We start from the raw sequence: 25,913 nt of genomic DNA, 5'->3' as shown, positions 1-25,913 counted from the left end.
AGTCTGAAAAACTTCTATCAAACTGAAGTGTCAGTATGAAGCTTTTTTGAAACAAATTGAAAAACTGAATAGAATTAAATTCCCTGAGCCAGATAATACTTGTGTAAGAGTTCCAAAGACATTAAAATACGAAATTGCTGCATTACCTACTGTAGTATGTTACTTACCATTTAAATCAGCCATGGTGACAGAGGAATGGAAGGCCACGCAAGTGTAGCATAATTCTTTAAAAAATGTGCTCTAGGGAACACCTTAGGAACAAAATGCTCGTAGGTCTATCTTCTTTGGAAGACTGTGAAAAATAAGAAGGAATCAATCTAATTTTCATAAAGGGAAGGCTTGCCTCACAAATATATATGCTAGTTCTTCGAAGGAATCAGAAACATGTGAATACATTGATTTTTGAACTTGCATTTTCAAAAAAAAATATCAGCAAGGACCTTAGGAAAGACTTCAGACAAATTAGCTGTTAGACATAGGAAAGAAAGCTGTTTTATGGATTAACAGCAGGTTTAAGCAAGGAGAAAAAACAGGTGGTAACAAACTCTTAATTTTCAGCATACAAGGAATTCATCAGAGGACCTTTACTTGGAACTATGACATCGAACAGTCCGGGTGTAGGCTGCTCCTTGTTTAGGCTATTCCTAGTTTCTTTTAATCTGGGTGTTGTAGTAAGGTGCACATAGATATGCTGTGATCTCGATGAGTGATCAATACATTCCATTTTTATATCCTGCTATTGCTCCTCAATAGCCTGCCACCAGCTCTTACTGGTAGCTGAAAAGACAAAAATCTTACTGTTCCCTTTGAGTGAGCCCAATTGCCCTTAGAGTGATCAGGAATTACACAGATCCATTGCAGGGAGACTAAAACCTGTAGTTTACTGTTTTAGCTTCATAAAAGTTGGTAACGCAGCTTCTTGCCCGCATCTTTTAGAAACTGGCCTAAGATTGCAGTAAGATGTAATCTTAATTACATTGTAAAAAAATATTTGGGTTGTGAATGATTTATGATCTACTGCCATTCAACTGTAGCAAAAAGAGCGTGTTTGCTTTCACCAACTGTTTAGGTAAAACTCACTGTCTGTGAACAGTCACATGGTAAAATACGTTATGATCATATTATAACATAAGGTTTGAAGGGACCTTAAAGATCATCTAGTTCTGACCCCTCTGCTGTGGGCAGGAACACCCTCCACTAGACCACGTTGCCCAAAGCCCTATCCAACCTGGCCTTGAACACTTCCAGGGAGGGGGCATCCACAGCTTCTCTGGGCAACCTGTTCCAGTGCCTCACCACTCTAACAGTAAAGAATTTCTTCCTAATATCTAATCTAAATCTACCCTCCTTCAGCTTGAACCCCTTACCCCTCCGTGTCAAACAGTCCCTCACCATCTTTCCTGTAGGCCCCCTTTAGGTACTGGAAGGCTGCTATAAGGTCTCCCTGGAGCCTTCTCTTCTCCAGGCTGAACAATCCCAAGTCTCTCAGCCTGTCTTCATAGGAGAGGTGCTCCAGCCCTCTGGTCATCTTCGTGGTCTTTCTCTGGACTCGCTCCAACAGCTCCATGTCCTTCTTATGTTAGGGGCCCCAGAGCTGGACGCAGTACTCCAGGTGGGATGTCAGGAGAGCAGAGTAGAGGGGGAGAATCACCTCCCTTGACCTGCTGGTCATGCTTCTTTTGATGCAGCCCATGTTACGGTTAGCATAATAAAATGCCAGGTGCTTGTTTGTGAACTTTGCTTGTTTTCCCTTCTTAATTAGTTGTAGAGGCATAGATTTGAAGGCTAAGAGGGCTCATGGGAACATCTAGTCTGACATTCTGAGTTTAAAAAAGCATAAAACTTCCCAACAGATACAGTTAATTAGAGCTCCTTCTCCTTTTTAATTTTTTGGGGGGCTAGAAAAATCACATAATGTTGGTTTAAAAATAATATTAAAAAGAATCATATTAAAAAGAATCCTGTACAACTGTTAACAATTTGTTCAAATGCCCAATCATCCTTGCTTTTTGTCTGTGTTTGTGGCTACCGCTGTGCGGTACAGAGTAGGGAAGTGTATTTCAGCATTGAATTTACGCACTTTGAATTGCCACTCTGGAGTGAATTGCCACTCTCTGCATTGACTCCAAGAGATTCAGGCTTCTAATTTTGATCCTCTGAACTGCACATAAGAAAAGTGCCAGAACTATCCTGGAGGAAATGGTTGGGATAAATCCTTTCCCTCCCAAAATGAAATCTTGTCTTCTTCATTATCTACAATTCTCACTAAATTTGTTCTCTGTTTGAGTTACGTCATACAAGACCTTTATCAGTCTCCTCATCAGAAAGTCTGCTTTCCTTTTTTTGATGGATCTGGCGATATTTGCTGTTCGTATAGGGATCATAAGCAATTTATTCTTTCTTTCTCAGACTGTTGTAGTGCAAACAACTCTTCAGCTGACAGGTTTCTCTTATGAACTTAATAAAAATAAGATGGTGCTATTATTTAAGAACCATTTCTGGACTTAAGCATCAGAGTCTAAATCTGATTATTCCTTTTAAAATAGAACCTTTCACATAAAGATCTAATAATCAATGGAGAGCCAGGTTTGCTGAAACTTTCAAATCTTCCTGTCTTTGGAGTATGTTTTTCATTTTGCAAAGGTAACTATTCCCTTCATTGCAAAAACCAGAAGATCAGTATAATGATATTGTCTCTGAAAGGTGTTTTCATGTAAGAGCTGATTGCAGTATAGCATTTTTCCTTTTTCTCGCTCCCCAGATTTTCTCATTTCCTGGTCCACCTTCCTCTTGTAACTGCATTATTTTAGAAGTAGCCTGTGACATCATTAACCCATGGAAAATTATTATCCAAAAGTACCTCAAAATGAAATCCTATTAAGAACAGAGGAATGGCTGTACTTGGTCAGACCACAGGTCTACCTAGTCCGCTGTCCTGTTTCTGACAGAGTCCATGAGCCGGTGCTGAGAGGAGAATGTAAGAAAAAGAAAAGCGAATATTATACTTTCCCCAAATGTACTGCTAACCTTTAACAATACAGAGATTCATGAGCTAGATGTTCTTCTTGTCCATGTGCAGAATCAACTATTTTCATGTTGTTTCTGAAATATACTTTGTTTTTAAAAGCTTTCAGAGATGGAAGTCTCCACAAGCTCTCCTCAGCAGTCTTTTCCACTGCTTCACACTCTTCCTGATGCTTTTCTTTGGATCCTTTCCAACTAATCCACAACATTCCTGAGATGTGCTGTTCCAAAATGCATCAATACCAGTGCTGACCAGGTACTACAAGTAGAATTGGTGTTCCTAGATGTAAAACGACACATATGGGGTGGTCAGGAAGAGATGTTTTTTTCCCTGAAAAAAACATTAAACTGTTTCTAGCTGCTGAAGAATGGAACGTGCAAAAATTCCACTGCTTAATTCAATAGATTTAATTGAGGTATAGAAGTGAAGTGAATTTTCATGTGAATAAAAATAATTATTATATTAGGCTACAGCAGTGAGAACATTAAGAACATCAGAATAGCTGTGCTGACTGAAATGAAGGCCCGATTTTGCCAAGTACTCTATATCTGAGAAGGACCACAGAGACTGGAAGGGTAAGAACAGGCCAAGCACATGTGACAATCCCTTAACACTTTCCCAGCTTCACACCTTTTTCAGTTGAAAGTATTTCCTGACCCTGTTCATTAATATGTTTTTTAATTCTCAGTGGATCTCCCTTTGAGTTGCACATCCGATTTTGCCTTGAGCTTATATCAGCTTCTTGTATCCACAATGTCTTTTGACAAGGAATTTCACAGGTCTGCTTCCTGTTGCATGAAGAAACACTTCCCTTTTAGTTTTGGTGGGTTTGTGTGTTGGGGTTTTTTTAACTTCCTGAACTTGACTCCCTCTATCTTCATATATATGTCATTTTGCTCTTGTTTTTGAAGAAGGAGTAAACAGTCAATCCCATCTTCTCCCTACCCTTCCTGATGTGCAGACCTCTGTTGTGTCTCCGTTCAGCCATTCCTCAGCCAGAGCTAAGGGTCCCAGGTTACCCAGTATCTTCTATGGAAACTATTCCATATCTTTGATCATCCTTCTTGCTTTCTTTGTATTTCTTCAATTTCTAAATAAATATTCTACTCCATGTGACAATACCAGTACAAATCCTAAATTTCTACAGTGACAAAAGTGTGTTATATATTCCTTTCCCAGTATTTTCTAATAATTTTATTTGGTTTGGGGTTTTTTTGAGTGTTTTTTGGTTTTGTTTTGTTGTTTGGTGGGTTTTTTTACTGTTCCTAAGCATTGAATCCACGTTTTCACAGATCTAATGTCAAGATCTAACATAATGCCGGATCTGCTCCTGAGTGAAAATGATGAGCTTAGAACCTGTAATTTTTAATACATGTATCTATGTATGATTTTCCCCCTGTGTATCATTTACATCTTTTGATGTAAATTTCATTTACCGTTTCGTTTTTCCAGCCACTCAGTCCTATAAGAGCCTTCTGAAATTCTTCACAGTCAGCTCTTAGTATTGCTACCTTAATCACTTCCTACCATGAGTAAACGTTGTTACCTTACTGTTCAGCCCTCTTTTCCAGGTCATTTATGAATGTATATTAAAAAGCCTAAGTTCTTACCTAGATCCTCGTGGAACTTCATTTGCTCTTCTGTTTCCTGTTTTTAACCAATAATTTATTTATCCAAAGTGTCACAATCTTGGAAATGAGCTAGACTTTTTTTTTTTTTCCTTGGGAAGAACTAATTTTGCTTGTATACTGAAGTATCTCCCTTGGGAGGAGATAATTGCATAAACTTGTTTTTAATATGTAAAATCCTTACATAAACATTTATACATGCTGGAAAATAACAGTGAAAACTATTTCTTAAGGAAGATCTCATTAAAGATACAAATAAATGTATTACCTTAGAAACTTCTGAATGTACTCTCTTTGATCAGCCTCAAAACTTAGATCTATTTACTTGCATATATTGTCAGCCTTGTCACAGTATTGCAGTACCATGTTCGCTGTCTTTGGCAGTTTGTCTAAGATTCTAAACCTCAAGTGTCGTACAGTCTGAAATACCAGCAGGTACGCCATTGCTTTTGTTACTGTTAATAAAAATGTCATGGATGCTGACCAGGTTTCCATACCAGCATTTGTTAGTTTCCCTTGTCCTTCACTGAGGGTTTTAGACAATCTGACAGGCAGAAGAAAGGTCTTTGAAAAGTTGCCACTGGGTTTTTAGTACTCGATCCCCTTTTTAAATGAGGCTACAAGTTGAACGTCCATTTGCATACCAGTTGCACTTCTTATACTTGCCTGTGTTTAACTTGCATTGTCATCACCACAAGTAACTCCAGCTCATTCCTTACATTCCTCAAATAGGAGAAATCAAGCAAATCACATTCATTATTTCATTCATTGTCTATATTACTGTCATTTGTAGACCCCAGCCCTGTAACTGTGGGCATTGTACAAGGACAGGACATAGATGGTTCTTGCCTCCAAAAGTAATGTAGGACTGCAGATAGATATAGACAAACATGGGCATCTGTAAGGCAATAGAAAGCTCTGTACTTACATATATAATATATGCACATTTCTGAAATAGAGTTGTGGTATTTCCCTAAGGTAGAGCTCTGCCACTATTGTAATTTATAAATGAAAGACATTTAAGCTAAGTGAATATGAAACCAAAATTACTGTGTGTGTTTTCAGTAGAAATTCAAGCAGTTTTGAAGTAACTTCCTGTGTAGTTTTATTTCTAAAAGTCCTTTGGTGAGTCTTGACAGTTTTATGATGAATGTTTCTTGGCATTTCCCTACATGCTTTTAATGTTTGTCATATGTACAAAAAAATTAGGTTTCAGAGATCTTTCTGAATGTTAAAGTATCTCTAACTGTTTATAAAGGCCTCTGAGGTTTTTAAAGCCTGTTTCCTTTCTGTCACATATGATCTCAGACTTTTGTTGTCTCACTAAACCAGATGTCGCTTTTTTGTTCAAATGGAATAGCAGGAAATTTCTTAATTTACATTTGAAATGTAAAAAAAATTATTAACCAAAGCATGCTGGTCTATAATCCCTGCTCAGCTAGTCAGATTCTGATCAAATTCCCTCCTTATTCACAAAAGGACATACAAAGATTTCTTTAAAGGGAGGTGGTTCAAGTAGTCTGTACTGCAGTATGACCTGCTGAAACATTTTCACAGTCTGGGAGAATGGCCTCTGGACTGCAAAAACTTTTTAATCTGTATGTCTGACTCATACAAAAATCAAGAAAAGGAACCAAAAAAAGTTGGAAAAATGCTGTAATTATATACAAGTGGCAAGAAAGGCTAGCTAGAAAAAGAAGACAACATTTTGGTGGAAAGAGTGAAGATTCTCCTCTTGTGCATCTATGGTACCAATTTTTCCTCCTGACCATCACAAAAAAGGTGATGCTGTTTGCTCAGAGTTTTGATTTTGCAATCAGTATAGATACACGTGTTCAGAATTATATCAGGAGCAAACCTTTTCTTCTGGGCTACACAAATTTCAAAACTGCCATCAGGACTGTCTCAGCACTCATGTTCAGGTGTAACAAAACATTGTAATGGAGATAGCTTCTGAAGAAGTTCTTGAATAATTTTTTTCTTTGTAACTGAATTTACCCACCAAGAAAGAATAGAATTATTTTTCTAATGGCTATGGTAAGCTCTGGACTTTCATTTTTTCTAACCTTTGTTCACTCTCTTGTTGTGACAGACTTCCCCTTTTCCCAGCTTGCATCTGTCCTTGTGGAGGAAGGGAGAGGAAATTCACCACTCAGAGAGGTTCTGCAGGAAAATTGTATTTCATATAGTCCTAGTTTATATTACCATTTGTGGAAACTCCCTAATTAAATGGGTAAGGAGGAAAATGCATTTTTTAATGTGGAGTCTTTTAATCTATTTTGGTGGGCATTTCCTTTCTGCCTAATGGGTCTGAGTTGAAAGCAGCTTACTTCATTAGTTCCTGGGGGACAAGTGCATGTACTAACTCTTTGGAGCATCCTGGAGCATAAAACCTTAACAATTATTGTACTGGGTCATAAAGAAAGCTCCATCTCACCCCAGATCCTGTCCTGAACATTGACCAAAAGCAGATACCCAGGGCACAGGGTATGAATAGCCTTATATACAAGGATCAAATCAGGAGAGCTGAAGTTTCACTGCAGCTGAAACTAGGAAGGTGTATGAGGGGTAAGAGGGACTTCTGTAAGTGCATAGTCAGCAAGAGGAAAACCAAGGAAACTATGGGCTAACTGCTCAGGGGGATAAGGGGCCTAGTGACACAGAATATGGAAAAGGCGTCAATGCCTTCTTTGCGCTGGTTATTTTTTTTTCATCTGCTCCCAGGCCTCCTCAGTCCCTTTGCCTAGTAGCGCAGCCTGAGGAAATGGAGCATTACTTGCAGTGGAAGAGAGACTAAAGCAGCACTGAAGTGTACTGGATGTACAGAAATCTATGGGATCAGATGGGATGCACCTAAGGGTAATGACGGAGCTGGTTGATGTCATTATGAGGCCACTCTACCATCTTTGAAAGGTCATGGTGATCAAGGAAGGTTGGTGATGTCTGAAAAAGGCAAACTTCACCCACATCTTCCATTAAGGCAAAAAGGAGGATCTGGGGAAACACAGACTGGTGGCTGCTATGTAGTTATATTTTGTATGGAAGTCGTTCTATACCTTTGAACATCCTTTTGCAGGTGCTATATACATGACCAGTGGTAAAAGAATTTTCTTTCTTTTGTTCTATATTTCTATCTTAATAATTCCTAACATGAAGTTTGCCTTTTTGACCTCTGCTGAGCAGCTGGCAGCAATTATAGGCACTTAGTGGTCCTCTGATTAGAAACAATAGTTGCCAGCAATTACAGCCTGTTCTTGCTCTCTATAGGAAGTGAACCTCTTCTGACTGCTGTTTTCTGAAATTTCAGAGTCCCATTTGAACTTTCTTTGCAGCCATTTAAAGACTCCTAGCTTGATATCTCAGAAGCGCAGGTCCTGTCTACTGTATTCAGAGTACGTGCTCCTCTGGCGCAGATGGAGCGAGGCAGTGGGCGGTTTGGAAGGGTGGCCAGCAGAGGGACCGCGTACTGCCGGGGAGATCTGCCCACAACTGGTTAACCAGAATAAATCATTGTGATCTTTAAACAACATTTAGGTATGAGCTGAGACTGATAAGACCTGTGGAACTGATCATACTGAAATTATACCAGTGTTTTTAGGAAAGTATTATTTTTATTAGTAGCTGTCAGAAAAAAATCTAGGCATGAAATATTCTTTCACCCGTAGGACTCTCTCTTAGTTACCAGGGCTAAGAGGCAAAACTAGAAGAGAAATCTGCACTATTTTTACAGAAAAAGAGAAGATTGCACTGCTAAAGACATTAAGCAGACAAATCTAGGGATCCAGTGAAAGGTAGAGAAGAAAGAAGAAATAAGAGTAAGAGGCGTAAGAGGTTAGAGCAGAGACAATCTCTTTATGGTCTATCTTAGTACTTGTGACTGAAAGGTAGCCTTCAAAGAGCTTTCATTTGTGCCATTGCTGTAGTTTAACTCCTTCCTGAATTATACATAATTATACAGTTAACATGGTAGGTTATAGTGTTAGGTGTCATTTCAATTACCTTTACTGGCTCTTCAATCTCTGTATTTCATTACCTCCTTACCTGTGAGAGAAAATAGCTCAAACTTTCTGTGTTGTGTGACTCAACCTTTCTTCTTAAAGACTACCATTTAAAATGTTGGTTTTCATTAAGTGGGGATATACCAGAGATAATTGCTCTATATTTTGGTACCTTTGTTTTTATTTCAAAACAAGTTGAAAAGATTTCTGTAAAATTACTCTATGATGCTTCCTTTAGATCCGGACAGACCACACTCACTTTCTTGAGATCAAGAGAGACCTAGTCTTATTTTAGCATACGTCAGCAGCTCATTATCTATGTTGAGGTTTAAATTGTAATGAACTTACTGTAGATGCAATCATTGCTTCTACTTGAGTCAGTAGCATTGGATTTTGCAAAATCCTGGATATCATTATTTCTCATTGACTTGAGTAAGGGGCTCTGTCTGTATTGCATCATCATGAATAGAATAGAAGCTGTTGACATAAAATGGGTTTTTTTTGCAGATGGGACCATTTTTAATTCTTGAGTAAAGCAAGATACTTTTTCTATTCTCTAAAATGTTAACTACCATTTATGAGACACCTAAGTGTGGCTAACAAGCTGCTTTACTATTAGCAGCTTCGCAGCTAAATTTATTATTTTGATGTGTTTCCTGTGAACATGAGGATGTGTAAGGGCTTGTCGTGGTTTAACCTGGCAGGTAGCTAAAACAACCACATAGCTGTTTGCTCACTCCCCCCCCCCACAGTGGGATGGGGGAGAGAATTGGGAAAAAAAAAGGCAAAACTCGAAGGTTGCAATAAAGACAGTTTAATAGGACAGAAATGGAAGAGAATAACAATAACAATAACAAAATATACAAACCAAGTGATTCACAGCACAATTTCTTACCACCCAGAGCCAATGTTCAGCTAGTTCCTGAGCTGCTGTGCCTCCCAGCCCACCCCCCAGTTATATACAGAGCATGATGTCATGTGGTATGGAATATCCCTTTGGGTCAGCTGTCCTGGCTGTGTCCCCTCCCAGCTTCTTGGACACCCCTCCCCTTCTTGTTGGCAGGCCAGTACGAGAAGTCGAAAAGTCCTTGACTGCTTGGCAACAACTAAAATCTCAGTGTGTTATCAACATTATTCTCATTCTAAATCCAGAACACAGCACTATGGTAGCTGCTAGGAAGAAAATTAACTCAATTCCAGCTGAAACCAGGACAGGGCTAAGCCCGGAAGAATACAAAAGTACATCTGAAGTTTTTGAGGAACTGAGATTGTACTGTATACTACCCATCCCTGTTTTGGCAGATCAGCATTTGACAGTAGTCTAATCTGTACTACATGTGAAATTATTCCATCACAGTTGGTGATGAAGGCAGATAATTTAGATTTTTTTTATACCACTTCCTGAAATGGTCCAGTTTTCTAAATATAATCATCTTTTTTAGACTGTTCTGAGGTTCTGTAGACCCATGTTATTGATTTTGCAAATATATAGAAAGCCTGTATGAGTCAGATTTGTGAGAAGTTGCCTTCTTAGCTGATACCAACAGCAAACATAGTATTATTAGCTTTTTGCAAAATACTCTGTAAACAATTGCATATTAGTTACAGTATTTTGTAATATTTAAGCTTTTTCTTTCCTTGTACAGTTATATCAGTAAGCTCCATTTCTCAATCCAGGGGAAGGCTGTTGTGTGTTTCTGAAGTGTAATGGGCTGGAAATTTAATGTCAAAAGAAAACAATGTAATGAAAACTGACTGCAGTAGCAATTAAAGATTCAGTGGACTGTAACACTTAGAGAATCAGTCTGTTCAATGACTGTTGAAATCCTCTCCTAAAATAGAGTTTTTAACTCTGGTGTAAAACATTTTTTTGCTATTAAGTCGATCAAAACTTGTAATCTCCACTGACAAGGAAAAGATAAAGATGAGTTTCTACTGCCATATCACCATTGTCTTTTGTAACAATGATGTGCAGTATTCTCATCTCTTCTTAGCATCTACAAAAGAACTATTTGCAGTCCCTCTGCTTTTCTGTTGAGCAAGCTATGTGCGTAGTTAAAGCACACTGAAGTAATGCTTGCTTCTACTAGGAATGGGAATGGCGTTTTGTTCTGCGCTTTCACAGTTGCCAGCACTGGCTGGGTTTCCATGGCATGACACAGGAATTTTAAATGTTACAAACATACAGGAAATGCTACTGATACAATGACTGATAAGCAATGGGGAAAAAAAATCGTATTCAATGTTAAAAAATGTTATTTTGATCTTCAGTAGTCTCTCTCGTCCCCTACTGTCAGTCATACCTGTTCTCCATGTGGTCACTTCATTGGGTTGGGGGGTGTGTGTGTACAGTAAAGCAGTACATAGTTTGTAAATAACTTCAAGAATTCCTACACCATTTTTTTCTATGAGTCACCATTGTGGTTATGAACAAATCATTTCACTTTAACATTTCACTTTAACTGAGAGGATAGTACATACTGATTTTTTAGACCTAGTGTGTGTCAACGCACAGGATTTTTGTAAGTAAGTCAACAGCAGGATTACAGAAATAATACTGTGCTTTTTGGAGCAAAACATGCAGGTAACTATAATAAAGTGTCAGATTTGAAATGAAACTTTAAAAATATGGATTTTTGTAAAATGCAGTATTTTGGAAGCATTTTCTTTTGCAGCATGTGCATAAAATTATTTAAATGCTTACCTGAAAGACAATTGATAAGATATTTTAATGGTTTTGGTAAGTATAACGGTGTTTGTTAGAAAAGTAATTAATTATTTTAAGAAAGCTCAGATCTGGTTTTGGCTTCAGAAAAAGTTAAATACTTTTACAAACAAAAACAACTCAGTGTTGCTCAGAAAATGAACTAATTGCAACTAAAACTTTTTTTTTTTTAAAAAAAAAAGCATAGCCCTTTGTTATGATAACCTACAGAATATCCAGATATTGCCAAAGGTCGAGGAAAGATCTTCCAGTTGTGGGAAATGTGGCCAATGAATAGGCTGCATGTCTGTGTTTCATATTTACATGTAAAGTCTCATCATGTACTTAACTTGACTTCTACTTTATTTGATGCAGAAACAGCAGATATACCCCAGGTTTACAGGTACCCTGTGTACTGTGAAGTGTATTAACAATTTTCTTTGAGGAATGTAAGCGATATTTTAAACTGATATGAAATGAAAATTTCAAAGGTAGTTCCCAGTTTTGTTCAGAACTCAATTTCTGGGTACGTTTGTAGGGCTTGGAAACATATTTCCCATAACAAAGCAGTTATTTAACTTAGTTTTAGAGGGCTTTTTTTTTAGTTCAATATTTCACTTAGTAATTTATCATCTTTTCAACTTTATTGACTATTCAACTTTGCCTTGAATAATGAGAAAATATTTTAAACAGTTGACCAATAGTCTTAGTGTTTATACATCAAGGCAAACATCAATGCAGAAAATAATTTGTTCCCGTCAAATGTTAAACACAAAGTTGTGTATGATTTTTATAAAGAACAGTTTTAATCTGGCATAAGTTGAAGTGTGACTTGTCACCATTTTAAATCCCAATCTTTTCCTTTAGATTCTATAAATTGTATTGGACTTCGCTGCTGGTTTTGAGAGGATATTTTGTATTTGAAAAATGAATTTGGAAAACAGAGAGCAAGTGATTTAATGATATATCCAATTCAGGATTTTACTGAGTCACATATTTAAAATGCAACTTTAAAATTAGCAGTTATCTCTTGCCATTTCTTAGGATACACAACTGTGTCATGGCAAGAGTATTATTTTAATTAAATCTTTCACAGAAATTTACAAATGCATATTGAAGTGTTATCTTCACTGTCATCATCTCACTATGACACCCTAAAAATACTTTTGTTGTTTGCATTTTGTATGGCCACCTACCTTTAGCACTGAAATGTACATGAAGCAAAACGTTAAGCCACTATCTAGTTTTCTATTTGTTTTTTTTCTTCAGATTTTAGTGATACCAATTATGTTTTTACCTGCTCAGCCAGCGTCTTTCAGCAATTCTCTGTTAGTGCAGTTCCTCACAGGATTTTTCCTTACCATGTTTGGTTTTAGGTTTGGGTTTTTTTGTGGTTTTTTTTTTTGCAGTTCTCAGTTTCTCAACTGTTTAGGATTAAAAACCTCTGCCTTGTAGGTATTTAAATGGCATGTTTTCTTCAGCACTGACAGTTCTGAAATCTATTAAACAACATTAGCAACCTACTGTTTTGCTGGTAAATGAAAGGTAGCATTCAGTAGAGCCAGTGTCCCCTGCAAAGTCTTCATTTTTTACTCGAATCCAGCGAGAAGCAGCGGGAGATCACAAATTGAACAAGAATAAGTTCTGACATGATGGATTGGTGTTTTCTGTTCGCTATATATTAGCAAGTAACCAACCTGAATTCTTGCCTGTCAGTTTGACGGTGTCCATATGCACCTCAGGATGTAGGAAGAGGACAGGTCAGTGCAAAAACTTACTTTCAATACAGAATTGTCCCAAATGTTGACCTGCACACTTTCCTTTTGAAAGGCTCTAGTATTTCTTTAATGTCTTAGGGCTGGGTCAGTTTTGACCTATACTTTATGTTATTCTTTTGGACCGGTAGTTAATTGTGGGAAAGTAGCTATGTAGTCTTCTAGCAAATTCGGAAGTGATCTCCTACTGTTACAGTTACTTTGCTGTGCGAGTCTTTGCCTCACTCTGACCACGTTGGTAATACTAACATTAGACACTAGGTGGTAATCGTCTTCTGGTAAGCTCAGCGTGCACTTCACAACGTGAAATGCCTGTTTACATCTAATTTTGCACAACTGAAAGACTATGATGCATTTATTTCATCATCACCACCATCATCATCATAAAAGATATAATATTTTTTAGTTTGTTTAGTTTGTGTTGGGTTTAGTTGAATATAAAAACCTAGAAGTTAATGTGTTAATAAGCCATTATCTTAGCTGTCACAGTTATTTCTCCTGTATAAAAGCTGGAAAGTCACTGCTTGTTATAATTTTCTCATAAAGATAAAATTAGTATGTAAAATTCTTACTTTGTTTCTCATATGGTCCTTAATTTTCCTGTCTTTGTGGAGAATAGTTCATTAAAATACTTGTAGCTATTGTTGCCACAATTCAAATTATAAATCATGTCATTTTAATCTGAAATTCTTTGGATAGTACCTATTTATTTATTATGATTTGTAGACAGACATTTAAAAATGTTTTAAAATGAAGAGGCTAAGTATGTAAAATATATATTTACTTCCCTAATATAGCTTACTGAAATAATATCACAGAGACTGCTGAGGATGTTGTTAAAATCATGTATATAGGGTTAGACATATATTTATATATTTATTAATATAGAAAGTATGAAACAGTTTATATTTGAGGAGAATGCTGGTTGGATTTTTCACTGACTATTTTCCTTCAGCTCCTGCTAAAAGATAATGTCCTCTCAGCGCCAGCATGGCCAACTAGATGCTTTTTCCTTCCTTATTCAGGGCTTCGAAGTAGTTGCAGGGATTGCTGCAGGCAGGCTGCCACCGAGCGAGAAAGATTTCCTTCTCTGCCATTTGCTGGAGCATGAGGTCAGGTCCCTTCTCACAGACCATTTCTGCAAGTCTGGGTGCAGCAGTGGTCCGTGAGAAGGGATGGTGCAACCACTGAGGTCCAGGGAGTAGATTCAATGTCCAAGACAGAGTAAAGGGGAAGAAAGAACCATCAAGCCTTGAACTCAGCCAAGAGAAGAGACTTGTTTTCCAAATTTGTATGTCAGGTGGAGTTCTTTGATAGGCTGTTGTGCACTGAAATGATCAGGTGTAAAGAAAAAGTGTGAGACTCTGGGGTAAAATCTAGTGTATATAATAAATGATACTTTAAGTGCTACACTGTACAGCTTTCTTCCCAGAGCAGATTTGGAAATATAATGCAGCATGAACGTTGAATTAATCTAATACACATTAGAATAAACAGTTTCAGTGAGCAGTTTAATATTTGTAGTTAAGCAAATGATTCCATTTGCATTACAACATGTATTTTCTCAGGGGTGGTGGGGAGGGGGTGTCATTGCTTGATTAAATGAAGGAGGTTGAATACCAGGGGTTGCTTTTTGTTTGAGGGATTCAGACATGCCAAGTTTAACAGTGTTAAAAAATAATTCTGTATTGTTATATTATGCAGAGCAATTGAGTTACCTGTAAGGGTATGTGGAAAGAGAGTGTCTGCTCCACTAAGATTATCTGATCAAGGACCTTGTCAAATGGGATGCTAAGGAAAAGGGAGGCAATAAACAAAACATACAGAGACACAGACCTCAGAGAAACAATAATGACAAGAATGATGAAATAACAACAAGAAACCAGCCTGGTCAGTCACTAATTGATGGGCTATCAAGAAACTGCAGCCATCACTTCAAAGAGCGGCCAACCTGGACTTCACAAGTGATAAGGATGCAGGACCTGGGGTTCTGGATATTGGAACGGGGGACTGGTGGCATTATGCAGACTGATGAGGCAATGGGCAGGGGGAGGGAATCACAGGGAACAAAGGAAGAATAACCACAAAGGGGTATAAAAGGCGTCGGTTACACGTGAAATGGGGCTGATCAGTACGTTTGACCGAGCCCTGGGGCTGATCACGGCAGTCTCCTGTCTTCTTACTAAATCCTCATAACATTATCTACTATGTGTAGCCACAGTCGAAGTTGTATTAGATTTTGCTGAAACACAGCATTTACCTATGAACATACAGTATGAAGGTCATATTTATATATGGTATGAACCCTAATGAAAAGAAATTATAGATGAAATCAGACGAGAAGAAGGAAGACAGCAAATAAAAGGCTCACTTTACTGGAATCGGTGTCAAAACTGCAAAACTGCTGCTGTTAAGATGGTGGAAAGCTAAAAGTACAAGTAATCGTTACAGTGTGTCTGTTTTGAAATGTTTATCACCTACACCTATGTACATTTCATAGGATTATTTAAGAATGGGCCAGGATAAGGGTTCTTTAACACTGAACCTTGCAAGGCTTCCAGAGCTCCCTGTGCCCAGTTGCTTGCGTATGCAAGTACAGAGGAGTGACTGGGCGGGATCATGCCAAAGCTCCATCTCTCCCAGTCCCCTGCCTGCAGCTGTGACCAGTAAAGTATGCCCCATGAAGAGTATATGAATGAGACAAACATGCAGTGACACTGTCCTGGAATACTCTCCCAGTAATAGTCTGTGGTTCATGCACTTTCCGAACCTGAGAATTTGTATTTTATATGCCCAAATGTGTTTTTATTCCATGAGTCTGTCCAATCATTTTAGAATCCAGTATTTTTACCATTTCCTCTGGTACTGTCCCATCTCAGAAAAGGCTGAAAGGAATGTGTTTCCATCACCCAGGTCCCTGGCCAGTTCACCAATGTAAGTCACTGCTGATTTAATTTCATATTAATATGCTAGGTTGTACATGAGGTAGTGCTAAGAAGTGAATACCCAAACTGTCCAGCCCCTTCTGCCAACATCTAGCAAATACAAGGTTTGACTGTCCCAGTTAAATCTACCATCAGAGTCCTCATGCAATTGCTCTCATCTCTTACTCTGCAGCTAAGTGTTTAGCTGCTTCATTTACCACCCTGTTCTGTGGGGTTTTTTTCTGCTCTGCGAGCTCAGGTGATAGACATGGCTGTTTAGCCTGATCTGGGCTTGGTACAGGGTACCAGACAATGAGGGGAAGAAGTAGTCATGGTCAGTGTTCTTCAAAGAAGGAATGCTCCCTCCCACCAATCTCTCACGGGTGACAGGCAGGAAGGACACCCGTCTGCTGCTCCCCTGTCTTGATGAACAGAGTCTCACGCTTGGGAAACAAATTAACCCACCCCCCCCACAAACCCCACAACAGACCCCAAACTCTTGAGAGGCTTGTAGCTAAATGCAGTTGTAAAAATCTTTTTAAAAGACTAGTGCTTTTTTATAAATGTGTTTAGTGTGAGGTATTAGATAATATATTACGTATGCCTTCAAGCTATTGTGAGAACTTCAGCACTGAGTCAGGATTCATCAGCAGTGAGAAAAAAAGCTTTCAAATGATTTACCAAGTAAGTCAGAGAGCAATAGAAATATTTTCTCTTTAGATTTTCATGTATTCTATCACATCTACATCTGTAAGTTCTCACTCTAATAGTATTTTGGCTACATAGTGCACGCTGTTAGTCCTAGTTATCAGATGAATAGGTGTGATTGAAGTGGATGAATACCTCTCCTATGTTTTCCCTTGGTTTTTTTTTTTTTTTTTTTTGCTCTAATACAAGACAGTAATATAAATGAAATAGTCAAACGTAAATAGGCAAAGGCTGTGGCAGGTACATGTAAACACAGATTGTACCTCTCAAATGGAAAATCCCTTGATGTTTCTCTGATCCTGGTTGCTAGGTTGTTGGAAAATGGTCACCTGTAAGAAATGCAATACCTATGAAAGTTCTCAGTGTAACCTTATACGCTGAGCACTGACTTTTTAAGTCATAGGCCAGATTCTATTCTTGTGCATACGTGCAGTCGAAACTGGCATTATAGACAGTTTCACTTGAATTTTGCTGTAACTCCTTGGTATTAGTCTTTCTGTAACTGTATTTAGCATTCAACAACAAAAAAAATCATCTATGCTGCAATTCTGACTTAAATGCACAAGTGGAAGTGAGGAACTCCTGGCTTCTGAAATGTAATTATGTCTTTGCTTAACATTAAAATACAGGGCTGTTAAATGGATAGTCAGGTACTATAATCTGTGTGAAGAGTTAGTAGTGTTTCATATATAAGAGCAAATATTTTCTGTTTTTCTAATCTTGATTTATTAGTGGAATATTTTTGTGAAATTCTTTTCTATTTCTATTATTATTATTATTACTTTTAACTTATGTCATGATTTAACCCCAGCTGGCAACTAAGCACCACACAGCCACTTGCTCACACACACCCCCCCCCCAGTGGGATGGGGGAGAGAATCAGAAGAGTAAAAGCGAGAAAAATTGTGGATTGAGATAAAGACAGTTTAACAGGTAAAGCAAAAGTCGCACATGCAAGCAAAGCAAGACAAGGAATTCATTCACCACTTCCTGTGGGCAGGCAGGTGTTCAGCCATCCCCAGGAAAGCAGGGCTCCATCATGTGTAACAGTTACTTGGGAAGACAAATGCCACCACTCCAAATGTGTGTCCCTCCCTTTCTTCTTCTTCCCCCAGCTTTATATTGCTGAGCATGACATCATATGGTATGGAATATCCCTTTCGTCAGTTGGGGTCACAGCTGTCCCAGCTGTGTCCCCTCGCAACTCCTTGTGCACCCCCAGCCTACTCACTGCTGGGGTGGGGTGAGAGGCAGAAAAGACCTTGGCTCTGTGTAAGCTCTGCTCAGCAGTAACGAAAACATCCCTGTGTTATCAACACTGTTTTCAGCACAAATCCAAACCATGGCTCCATACTAGCTACTGTGAAGAAAATAAACTCTATCCCAGCCAAAACCAGCACACCTTGTTTTAAGCCGTCTGTGAATTGCATATTTTAATGGTTACTATTTATAGATTTTTTTACAGTGCAGTCTAAAATAAAAAAAAATGACTGTGATAGTACAGAATATACTGAATGCAATTAATATCACTAATTACATTGTAATTAATGCCACTTGCTTAGTTTACAGGGCTGATTCTAGTTTCATTGTGTTATGCCTGGCTTAAGCTGCCTACTCTTATGGCTCTTAAGTGATAAGACTAATTAATACTGAACCCAAGAGAATGTTCATTCATAGTTAGGTAGCTCCTGATAGGAGTGTGCGCACAGCCACCCCAAGAACAGAGTTCGTCGGTGCATTATCAAATAGGACACTAGATTGTCATAGAACAGCAAAGCACAAATAATGAATCAGTGCTTAGCAGTACTAGAAATACAGTGCTTAAGGGAGAGATGACATTATTATCTACTAGATCCTTGGGTAATGCTCTGTGCATTGATACTGTGTGGCCATTAAAATGAAGCAAATAGATTTAAGTTTGAATACTTCAGTCTCCACTTACATATACCCGTATTTCTAACTTAGTCAATAACAAGGTTGTTTCTATCCATAAAATATTTGGAAGTCTGTGTGGACTTACACTTTTTTTAAAAAGCTTCTTTTTCTCATTAATGAAAATAACTAGGCTAATTTTGAGAAAGAGAGTATTTGCTAAAGATTTCTTTTGGAAGATCAGAAGGGAGTCGAAGTGGGAGTTTTTTTCAGTTGTTAGCTGAATATCTGTAGTATTTGATTTTTGGCCAAGAAACTCTTTACATTCCAGGTTGGCAGATGTTTGGGGCAGAGGAAAGCACAAATGCAAAGTTCTGCACAAGCAGTTTAATATGTTTCTTATCAGGTTCAGGTTTCATTTTCTTGATATATGCAATGTAGAGTCTTTCAGGAATGTACAGGCTAAACTGTTGGTGTAAATATCAAAGCAGAAGAAAAATTTTTAAAAGTTCAAACTGACTTTCTGACCTATGAAACTAAGAAATGCAAATTAAATGTTATCCTATAAACCTTAAAATGTTTTTCTTAAACATTTTATTGTCATTTTTAAAACAACTCATTTAGTAAAAATGTGATCTGTATGCTTTTGTATCTTTGCAAATATTGATAACATGTTTGTAATGAAAATGACCTCAGACTTTGGGTTCTTCTTTTTGAAAGATTTTATGTGCTAAGACTGAAGATTTTTTCTGGATTTATTGAGGCTTTTAATCTGAATGAGAAAATAAAGGTAGAAATAAATGGTAGTACTCAGGTTAGCACAGGAGCAATTTTTTTATTAAATGGTATTGAACATTCTCATGCGTGTTGTCTTTGCCTTAATATAGAAGGGAAATTAAATGAGCCTATTAAATATGTCAGTGCTTATAGTTACAGTTTTTCTCACTTGGAAAACTAATGTATATTTTCCCAGTAAAGTTTTTTCTTTTATTCTGAAAAAGCTTACTTTCTTCGTGAACATACTGTGGCTGGCTGGATACTCACTTGCTAAATTTCAAATTGAAACATGCAGGTTTAAAGAAAATTTCTAATGCATGCAAGACAGGAAGAATCACAGTCCATTAATATAATGAATTCTCAATTATTCATCATATGTTCACACTGTTTGTTATGGTTGTCAGGCTGGAAGTCCTGAGTGGTCTTGCCTTTCTTGTTTCTAGCTTTGGGCTTTAAATTCCCAAACTTGCTACTTTCCCAGCCTGAAGAGTGTATTAACTCAGTTGGTAAGCTTGTGATCTTTATATGCAGTTGGACTGGGCTAAACTAAAGCTAATCTATTGAAATTACTCGCATTTTTGTTCCATCATAGCCTGTTCTGGTTGAGAATTTTCTCAGCCTGTTTTCTTCCCTCTCCAAAGAATTGCTGTCCATCCCACAGCCTTCTACACACCACTGGTGCCTGGTGGTCCCCAACCAATAATTATCCGCAGACTCACACTTGGCAAACAGGGACTGAAGCACTGATTTTTGTCTGCAAAATTTTAAATTGCTTTAGGAGATGGCTTAAAATTACCAGTAATGTACCACAGGTTTTTAAAACTCAGAGAGAATTGGAGCTTTGCAAGTGGTTGTACACAAAGGCTGGCTTAAAAGTTTGGCCCTGTTGTATTGACTCCATTTTATGGTCTGCATAATCATGGATTCTTTGACCTCGGCCAGCAGTCCGTAAAGACAGCAAGTAGTTGAAGAACAGCAGCTAACGAACTCCAATTACTTTGTCAGTATATGCTGCATGTTATTATTTAGCATGTTGTTTGTGTAGTAGGTGTATTACATGAACTTGGAGTCTTTCAGCTTTGCTGACAATCTCTGAAACTGTTTCACCTCACAACCAAGTTTTTTGACATGAAAAGGGGTATTTCTTCTCTTCTTCTGTCTAAGATTTCTTTCTGTTTACACTTTACTGTCTCTTTTCTTTATGGGTCCGTTTATAAACACATCTTCTACCCCATAGGGTTTTTTGTCATATTTGCAGAATGTTGGTATGTTTTTAAACTCCAGTAGATAAACAGGAAGAAATATGATACTCCCACTTCCAGCCCATATAATAAAATTTCCCAGCCATTTAGTCAAAATATAGCCTTTAAGGCTACATTTCTTCATTGTGTCTATTCTTGAGATATTAGGAGCCTTATCTAGAAATTTATAAATGCAGAGTCATTTCAGTATACAGCAACTTTGCTATAATTGATTTATAAATATTATCCAGAATTTCTGATGGGATGTGTAAATTTCGGGCATGGCAATGAAAGATTAACGTGAGCTCACTTAGCCCATGTTTAGCTCATGAATGATGGGTCTGACCTCATTCATTATCTGACAAAAAGGGAGAGGGTTGAATGTCTTACATAAGAACAGGAGGTCAAGAAGAGACTTAGGATGGTGTTTAAATTCTTGCTTTTCTGGAACATGGAATTATGCATAAGTGATAGGTTAAGCACTAGTTTCTCTTATGATTGGCGATGGGAAGTAACTATCATGTGAGTCAGAATTTTGTAGGTGAACAGAGGACCAGAGGGATATAAGAGAGGTTAAAAGTGAGTTTGAATAGCCAGAATGGCTTAAACTATGTTTTTCTTGGCTTCAGATTTCTGACTCAGGGAGAGGCCTTAGGACTGCTTTCCCCTCCTAATGCAGCCAAAGATACCATTAGCCTTCTTTGCAGCAGGGGCATATTGCTGGCTCATGTTCAACTTGGTGTCCACCAGGACCCCCAGGTCTTTTTCTGCAAAGCTGCTTTCCATGTACTGGTGCATGGGCTTGCTCCCCGCCAGGTGCAGGACTTTGCACTTTCTCCTTGTTGAACTGTGTAAGGTTCCTGTTGGCCCACTTCTCCAGCCTGTCAAGGACCCTCATCACTCTGTTCTACTTTAAGACTTGTTAAGATCTGTTTGAAACCAGAATTTCCTAAGTCATCACTGTCAGCTTCCTAAGAGGCCTGGAAACACAGATGTTGAAACACAACAGCAAGATCAGCAGGCTGTGCTGGACTAAGCAGCTGGTTTTTACAAATATTTTGTGTAGGACTGTGATAATAGTATGAAGGGGAGGAGGGAGAAGGATGGGAGAGCACTGGTAGGGGTGTCGAGTTGCTATAGGTGCTGAGGAATAGGCAAGTATACCTCTGGACCAACTGACATTCCCCTGGTTGGGGGCTGGGTGGGAGCTGGGTGGATTGAGGTCAAGAGAAACATCAACCCAGTGTTGGAAAAATAGAAGTCTTTAGGTTCTCCTTGCTCATTCTTGTAACAAGTATATGGAGTACGGGATGTTTACTTGGGAAGCAGACAGAGCCTTCCCCTGGGATGATACGAGTGTACATTCTGTTAATTTGTATTTTTACTCAAGATGGGAGTTTTAAAAATTTCTACAGATATTTTTATTTCTTGTATGCAAGTTCCAGAAACTTGATACATCCTAAGATGATAATATTTTTGTCTGTGTAAATCAAATACAAGTATTATGATCAGATACCTCACCTTATGAAACAGAAAACTGTTCTTAAAAGCAGCTATGGGAAAAGTCTATCAATTTTCTTGATTTTTCTTCAGACTATTCATTGACTATAAATTATGTAACTGTATTCCCAGATGTACCGGAAAACCAAAGATTACCTCATCCAGCAATGACAGGTTGTAACTGTAAGTTTAACAGACACTATATACTAATTTTCCAAAGCATTTCCTCCTTTTTTTGGAGAAGTCAGTCTGCTAGCGATTCATTCTGTTAAGACCTTGGCTGTTGATAAGTATCTCCCTTAAATATTGCTTGTTTTCCTGAAACTTCCTGCAGATGGATAAGATACATAGTTCTATTCTCTCCTGAAGTGCATCTTTAACTGGGCTTAAACTGAAAAATAACATGCCATCCCCACATCAGAGGTTTAGGAAGGAAGAATGTATTTATTACAAAGTATATGGAGAATTCTGTGGAGATAGTATGCAATTGTTCTATTTCAATTTTGGCTGGTATACCTGAATTTCTTGCTCAGAATGAGGGATGGGATATCTTTGTAGAGCCTGAAATGATTAAAAAAATGCTTATACTCTTAATACTTCATTTACTTCAATGGGCAAATATGTTTGCTGGTCATGATCTGGAGTTTTGGAAAGTCCATCATTACCACTGAATGCTGAATTCCTAGGAGAGATGACGCAGAAGGTTGTAATTTAGATTGAAGGAGCACACCAAGCAAACCAAGCCACATAATGAAACAGGAATAGAAATGAGGCAAACATGGAAATATTGGGAAAAGGGAAGAGAAGAATAGAAAACATTGGAGCAGAGCTGGAGTTCTGTAGGACTTTTTAATGTTAAATTGTACTTATCAAAGGATATTAACTGCCAAACTTTTATTTCTATAGGAGGTTTATGGAGACTCATCTACGAACAATTCCAAGTGATGCTTTTTCCAATCTCCCCAACATCTCTAGGATGTAAGTTCTGTTTGTGATATTATTCTTTCAGCTCTTTTATTAAAAAATCACTTTCCTTCTCCAAAATTCTGTCTTTGTGTATAAAATCTTCTGAAATGAAAATATTCTCACACCTCTGCTACCTCACCACTTACTTACATTTTAGAACTGCAGGTAATCATCCCATTGTTCATAACCTGAACCAGCTAAAGGAAGGCATAGTAGGCATTTTTGGATAAAAGCACACCTTTATTGAAGTAGATGTGATAAATAGGGCTATAAAACTTACTTTCTTCTTTTTTTTTTCTTTTTTTTTTTTTTTTTTTTTTTTTGTTTGCAAAATATGAGAAATGGTTTCATTCATAACAAATGAACATACTCTATTGCTGGTCCTGGCTAAAAATTTGTTTCCAGCTCCCAGCATGATTTGTAACTCATTTCATTGGAGACCCTGTGACATTTCTAGACTAGGGATGGACTTTCACCAAAACATTAGTATTTGAGTGATGTGAGAGGGATTTTCATTGTGTCACTTCCTTTGTATGTAAACACATGCATGGATATGATCTGTAAATGCACAACCAGCAGCCTCTACCTATTTGCCTCCTGTCAACATTGGTCCCACTGAAAGTGGCTACCCTTGCACTGTACTGCTCGTTAATGTCAGCAGTCTTGATACAAAGTTGTCCCACCTTTATTTCTTCTTCTTGGTGGGTGGCCCCTAATCTACCATCCTGTGGATGTCTATTCGATGCATGGAACTTCTTTGCCATCTCCCAATTCACTCCCTAGAATGAGAGAGTCATGTAATTTTGAAAGGACCTCAGGAGGCCTCAAGGCCACTACCTGTTCAAAGTTGGGCCAACTATAAGGTCCAACCACATTGCTTAGGGTTTTATCCAGTCTGGCACTCAGCTTTATCTGAGTCCACTGTTAATTAAATGAACCAACTCATTCAGCAAGAGGCCTACATTTTTCTTGTTCAGCCTTTTATTACTAACGGAGCTCTTCTTGTTCTTGACATTCCTTGCAAGTCTCAACTCCAGCTGAGCTTTGGCTGAATGGCTGAGATGGACTATTGTTCAAGAATTCATGAAACAGGACCTTGGGGAGACATGGAGGTCTGCCTAATTATATTTTATAGTTTCATCCAGGTGTATTGAAGTAATGACTTTCTAAAATCCTTATAAGTAATTGTTCTTGAATATCTGCAGTCTCATTTATCATCTCCTTTTAATCAGATAGATAATGTATTGTTATGGGGTCTCTTTTGGGGGGGAATATGCCTCATATGAGGTAAAGTATCATATATAAACCTGATAAACTTTGTTCAAAACAGAGTTTTATTAGATGTAGAAGGATATCAACTCTTCTTCGGTTTTCAGTGACACACAATCCATTGCTTAGACGCTTTTCAGTTTTTAAAATTCTCAAATGGTAATACTTATGAATTTGTAAAAGCACAGGTGTTCATCTGAAGAATTCAGTGAACCCTTCTCTAAACATGCTTAGCCTCCAAAAACTTCCAGTGGCCAAAAGGGTGTTACAGCAAATCTTCCTAATCTTCATGGCACCGGAGATGCGGAAGGGGTATTCACACTGCCTGTCTGAAGATCACTTAGCGACCTCATAGGCTAAGGAGACTTAGCCACCTAGTCTCTCTCCATGGGCATTATGAGTCAATGTGACGATCTTTTGCCTATACAGTTTGGTAGCAAGGTGGTAACAGATAACCACTCTGTTGCATGCTTTGATCACATTTCAGCTGAAGAGTAAAGCCAGAATTACAAAGACCTTATGGCCTTGAAAGAGAGGAATAGGTACTTTTTACACATCTTAAGATAATATATTGGTATCCATGTCAGTTTATTTGGTTTGTGATTTCAAGGCTACCTGGGAAAATAAATGTCAATATCTTCCCCAAATTATTCTTTATAGAAAGTATCTGAAGGAGTTTTACCTTCCCCCCCACTCCACATTTATGTGTAGGAAAATAGCATAGATACAGTTGAATATAGCAGTAACCTACCTAAAATCATGACCTGATGTGGTAGCACTACACTCTCTCTCCAGCTGTGCAATGCCTTCTGGCTTACCATATTTCTCTTTCTCTTGTTAATTTTAAAAAGCCTATGAAGAATAGACAGCAGTTTAAATTTGAACAGTGTCAATGCCCTTCTGGATTTTTCTTACAGCATTATTGCTACTACAAATCATGAACTCCCACCTTCTTGATACAAACTTTGGGTTAAGGAATCAGTACCTGTATTTTAACTACAGCTCTTGTGTGTATGTCTTGGCCTCTAAGGTACCACACGTCTCATTTGCCTCTCCCAGCCCATGATTTCCATCAGCAATGAAAATTACTAGATCATTTCTTGCTTTGTAAACTCATCTAGAAAATATTCTGAAGTTTCAATCGAGTGATAGAGACTGTGTTTACTGTTCCAATATAGCACTTTCGTTTGCTATGTGGTTTTTTACTATATAATTTCCACAAATAAACCTTTTTTTCCGCTGTACTGAATAGAAAATTTAGTTGTCCTCTTTATGAACCTTGTTTAAACAAAAATTTTAGAGCTACTATTTCTCTTAAATGAATGCATATCTATGTACTCTTCAGCCAGGAGTAGAGATTGTTTCCCTGTGCTGCTTTGCCACAGAAATGAAACAAAAAGCATTTCAATGAAATGCTCAAGTGCAAAGCTAATTCCTGCCAGAAATGCATCAGTGCACTGAAAAAAAAAGGTTTTATAAGGTATCCAGATGCAAGAGAAATTTCTGTTTTACATCCTTAAAGCTGC

The 25,913-nt window shown here is 37.9% G+C and overlaps 1 protein-coding gene across 3 annotated transcripts in view; it reads left to right on the top strand.

The window, feature by feature from the left end:
- Positions 1 to 25,913, top strand: part of TSHR (thyroid stimulating hormone receptor) — a 71,472-nt gene that overhangs the window by 5,647 nt on the left and 39,912 nt on the right. For 2 of the 3 annotated variants that reach the window (XM_075753064.1, XM_075753062.1), the window contains exon 2: positions 23,059 to 23,130. The exons of the other annotated variant lie outside the window; for it this stretch is intronic. In XM_075753064.1, the coding sequence (XP_075609179.1) occupies positions 23,059 to 23,130 (72 nt within the window). The remainder of the gene's footprint in view (positions 1 to 23,058; positions 23,131 to 25,913) is intronic. 3 annotated transcript variants of the gene reach the window in all.

This window comes from Balearica regulorum, chromosome 5 (assembly GCF_011004875.1).
Source record: "Balearica regulorum gibbericeps isolate bBalReg1 chromosome 5, bBalReg1.pri, whole genome shotgun sequence".
Classification (NCBI taxonomy): domain Eukaryota; kingdom Metazoa; phylum Chordata; class Aves; order Gruiformes; family Gruidae; genus Balearica; species Balearica regulorum.
This window is presented reverse-complemented; position numbering and strand designations above follow the sequence as displayed.